General features: G+C 33.7%; 1 protein-coding gene across 2 annotated transcripts; it reads left to right on the top strand.

Annotated features, from left to right (window-relative positions):
- Positions 1-421: 421 nt before the first annotated feature.
- LOC145113337 (uncharacterized) lies at positions 422-3,698 on the top strand. 2 transcript variants are annotated; one of them, XM_079049440.1, is made up of 9 exons: positions 422-727; positions 1,267-1,461; positions 1,585-1,705; positions 1,953-2,048; positions 2,115-2,326; positions 2,431-2,518; positions 2,726-2,773; positions 2,993-3,088; positions 3,182-3,698. In XM_079049440.1, exons 1-9 carry the CDS (start codon positions 719-721, stop codon positions 3,424-3,426), a joined length of 1,110 nt encoding a protein of 369 aa, XP_078905566.1. In that variant the 5' UTR covers positions 422-718; the 3' UTR covers positions 3,427-3,698. The 2 variants fall into 2 exon arrangements, with proteins under 2 accessions (XP_078905566.1, XP_078905567.1); XM_079049441.1 differs by lacking the exon at positions 2,726-2,773 and having other exon boundaries at positions 423-727.
- Positions 3,699-4,285: the final 587 nt, after the last annotated feature.

Genomic DNA, 4,285 nt, shown 5'->3' with positions numbered 1-4,285 from the left:
ATGTCAAACTTAGGGCGTGTTTGACATGAAACGTTTGAGAGCTTATAGCTTCTAATGTTTGACAAAACGTTCCATTTTAAACAAAAAAAACTTGTTTAACACTACAAGTTTCTAACATTTAGTTTAAACAAAAACGCTCCAAATTCAAATGCTACTTCACGTAGATTTAACAAAACGCTACCAGCTACAAGCTACCCGCTAACAACTAGTTTTGCCGAACACGCCCTTAATATACACAAGAATCCGCATATATATATATATATATATATATATATATATATATATATATATATATATATATATATATATATATATATATATATATATATATGCCGGGTTGTTGGTTTAAAATGCGAAAAATTATACATAAAACCTTCAAAATTAGTTATTTTAACGAATAACACTATATCAATTGGTTAAAAGATATTGAGATGAGATCGCACCAAGTCTTTCAATTAGAGAAAGACCATGACCGACGTGGCTTGCAAATTTTCATTACGTGGCCTGTCAAAGACCTCCATGTGGAGGCTCAAATGAAACTCGATGGGGAGGCTCAAGTCTAGGGTTCACTTTGATCATAATTAAAGCCCTAAATTACCAATTGATCAAAAAAAAATTCTGAAATCTACTCAAATTGCGGAGAAAATCGCGGGCTTTTGAATTCAGAATTCGGATTCTGCTATACCAACATCTCAAATAGTTGATTCGTCTTGCAACCATGACTGAGGTACCATCTTATTTCTGTTATGAACGTAGTATAATCGTGTCTGATTAGCACATAGCTTAATTTACCCAATCATTATCCTTTTCGTTAAAATTCATCGTGGCAATTACATTCTCATCGCCGTTGCTAATGAATAATGATAAAACAAAGAACCAAGCAAACGAAGAAAAGAAAACAATTCATGTTAAATAACTAGTGGCATTTGCTCATGGAATCCTGTTTGCAAGTTGGAATGGACTAAATTGCAATGAATGTTCCAAACCACAACTTGATGGGCGAGAATGTTGGATATATATTGAAGAAGATATGTTGGATTAAACTAAACTGGAAAGGAATGACTTCTTAATTGGAGTTGCTGGTTTACATTTGTTAATCTATACTCCTTTGATCCTTTTATACATTTGATTTATGTAGAAGTTCCAATAGTGTATACTTGCTCTATGTTTCTATCTTGCACATTATGTTGTGGTTTAAACTTTGAACATATAAAGTTTATATCTTTTACTATCTCACTGACATCTCATTTCTTTGTATTCCGATAGTGGGTTGGCCAGAGGAAAAAAAGGTGTGACGTGTGCAACATCTTCATATCCAATAATTCTCCCATCATCAAGATACATGAGCAAAGCTTACGTCACAGAGAAAATGTTAAGAAGCTGTCTAACATGACAGAAAAGAAAGATGCTAAAGAGAAAGACAAAAAGAAAACTACCCGTGTTCTCAAACAAGTTGAAGAGGTGAATATTTTATTTTCAAGAGGAGAGTGATTATTCTCAATATCAACTCTTGTCTCCCTAGACTCCCTTATATTGTTTTTCCGGATTATTCTTAAAACAAGCTCCTTTCCAAATTGGTGGCAGAAAGCGAGTCATAGTTATCAAAATGACATATCAACCTTAAAGGCCAGAGATTCTGATGCAACTTCATTAGCTGCTCAAACAAGTAGAGAAGGGATAGGTGATCAATTTACAATGTATGGAGGTTAGTGCTTGTGTCTCCTAGGTTTTTTGGGTACCTTCATCTATGTTTAGTATCTTGTAATTCGTATACAAACTAGAATATATATATATATATATATATATATATATATATATATATATATATAATACATCACAGTAGTTTTTTGGAAAGAGAAAACAAGATAACAAGTGACGATCGTTTATTCTGCATTGTTTTTCTATCATGATTGTCTTCTCATGAAAATTATATATATTTTTATCGATGACAGAATGGGAGTATGACACCTCAGCAGGTTATTTCTACAACCAAACTAACGGTTGTTATTATGATCCAAAGTCGGGCTTCTTCTACACAAATGCTTTAGGTACTAACTACAAAACCCTAAATCCCCCTTTTCTTCAACTTCCTTCATTCTGATTGACTGCAACAGGTAAGTGGGCAACACTGAAAGAGGTTCTTGCTGCTGCAACAAAACTTTCTTCACAAAAGAAACCCAATCTTGCCACATCCAAATCTCCTTTCCAAAATGGTCAACATGAGAAAGATAATGTCACCAAGTCCAAGAAGCCGTCTAACATGGTAGAAAAGAAAGTTGCTAAAAAGAAAACATCCCGTGTTCTCACACTCGCACAAATTGAAGAGGTGAATATTTTATTACTAATTATTCTCTCGATAATATCACAAATCTTATCTCCCTTCTTATATTATTTTTTCTTAAAACAAGCTCCTTTCCATATTGGTGGCAGAAAGAGAGTAATGCAACTTCATTAGCTGCTCAAACAAGCAGTGAAGGGATAGGTGATTGTGGTTGTCATCTCTCTACAATGTTTGGAGGTTAGTACTCTACTTATTTATGTACTTACTACTTTTCTTGTTTTAAATAAAAATTTTAACATTTTTTCCATAACCAACATTCCTTGATCATCCTTATAGTCAATCATGTGTTAGATATCTTGAAAACTACTTACTTTATAAAAATTTATATATATATATATATATATATATATATATTCTAAACTTGTCTTGTTGTATGCCTTGTAGAAAAAACGTGTTATCCGATAGACTTGATGCGAATGCTAGATGATCATGGTAATGCTTGGTTATTAAACATTTGCACACTTACACACGTATCAAGTTTTTTTATGACTACAAAGTACAAACAACATAGGTATTAAATTATAGCCAGAGATAACAAGATAATAACAACCAATGAGGATGAACCTTTAGTCTGCATTGCTTTTTATTTATTATGATTATGATTGTCTTGTCTTAAGAATGATACATACATCTTTTAATCATTGATGACAGATTGGGAGCATGACAACTCATATGGTTATTACTACAACCAAACTAACGGTTGCTATTATGATCCAAAGTCCGGCCTCTACTACCCCCATGATTTAGGTACTACTACAATCACAAACCCTAATTCTACATACAATCCCTCTTTTATGATTTTATCAACTTCCATTTACATTCATTGATTGAGTGCAACAGGTAAGTGGGTAACACTGAAAGAAGCTCTGGCTGCTACACCCAAACTGGCTTCCAAAAGTCAACCCTCATCATCTGTACATATAAAGAAGAGAAAACAACCAGATTCCAAGCCAAAACTGGTGTCTGAAGAGGAAGAGGCTGCAATTAAAGCGTGTGAGGTAGAAAGGAAGAGAGTAGAGGAGAGGGAGAAATTTGGTAAACTCCCAATTAGATTCACTTACACAAGGAAGAAGAGGAAAGACTGACTGACCTCAATGTAATTTATTTGGTTAACAAGGGTAATATTGTTGTCTGTTATGTATTTTTACAGTTAGGTTGGTATAAATAGTTAGTTGGCATCTTTTGACAAAATCAGTTAGAGTTGAAATCTGGGAAGTACTGGCCCAGATTTTTGTGTGTAGTCATTCCATTTCCAGTTCAACGTTCCATTCGAGTCATTTCTATCTGTTCTTAATGTTACCGTACACAAAATATTCACTCTCGTCTTTATAACTTATAAGCAGTGATGTATTTTTTATTGTGTAATGTTATGTCATGTCATGTTCTGCTTGAAAAAACTAGATATTTTCTAAGTTCCACAACCATTTTTTTTAAAATTTAATTTAATTTGATTATAATGAGACCATAAATAACAAATTATGTTTTCTAAGTTTAGCAAAAAAAGAGGGGGTGATGGTGACAATGGAGTCCACTTAGAGGTGGCAATGAGTCGACTTGGGTTAAGTCGGATTCAATCCATTTATTAAATAGGTTTAAGATCACAACCCATCACAACTTGTTAGATAAATATGTTGTTGTAAGATTAATCTGTTTATGTATTTTGGTATTTCAAACCCAACATACTAAATGAATGGATTGACACATTTAAAATTAAAAATGCAAATAGATGAAAAGAAGATACACCTATTTAAAGAACATAACTTGGAAACAATTAAATGGGTTGTCGGGTTAAAAACCCGCTAATTTGGGTTGGGTTCGGATTGAGTTTTCGGGGGCAGCACCCGTTGCGGAGTCCAACGGGTAGAGCCCCTGACGGTGGTCAAGGGGCAACGCCCCGAAACCTAAACGTATTTTTACATCAGGAAAGACTCCATACATGCATTT

The sequence above is a fragment of the Lactuca virosa genome, chromosome 5 (assembly GCF_052849685.1).
Source record: "Lactuca virosa cultivar CGN04683 chromosome 5, Lactuca_virosa_CGN04683_v6, whole genome shotgun sequence".
Classification (NCBI taxonomy): domain Eukaryota; kingdom Viridiplantae; phylum Streptophyta; class Magnoliopsida; order Asterales; family Asteraceae; genus Lactuca; species Lactuca virosa.
Note: the sequence above shows the minus strand (reverse complement) of the source record. Positions and strands in the feature narration are given on the sequence as shown.

Coding starts and splice junctions, on each gene's coding strand:
- LOC145113337 (XM_079049440.1), top strand. Junction 2,049..2,114: donor CTTCTACACAAATGCTTTAG/GTACTAACTACA, acceptor TGACTGCAACAG/GTAAGTGGGCAACACTGAAA. Junction 3,089..3,181: donor CTACTACCCCCATGATTTAG/GTACTACTACAA, acceptor TGAGTGCAACAG/GTAAGTGGGTAACACTGAAA.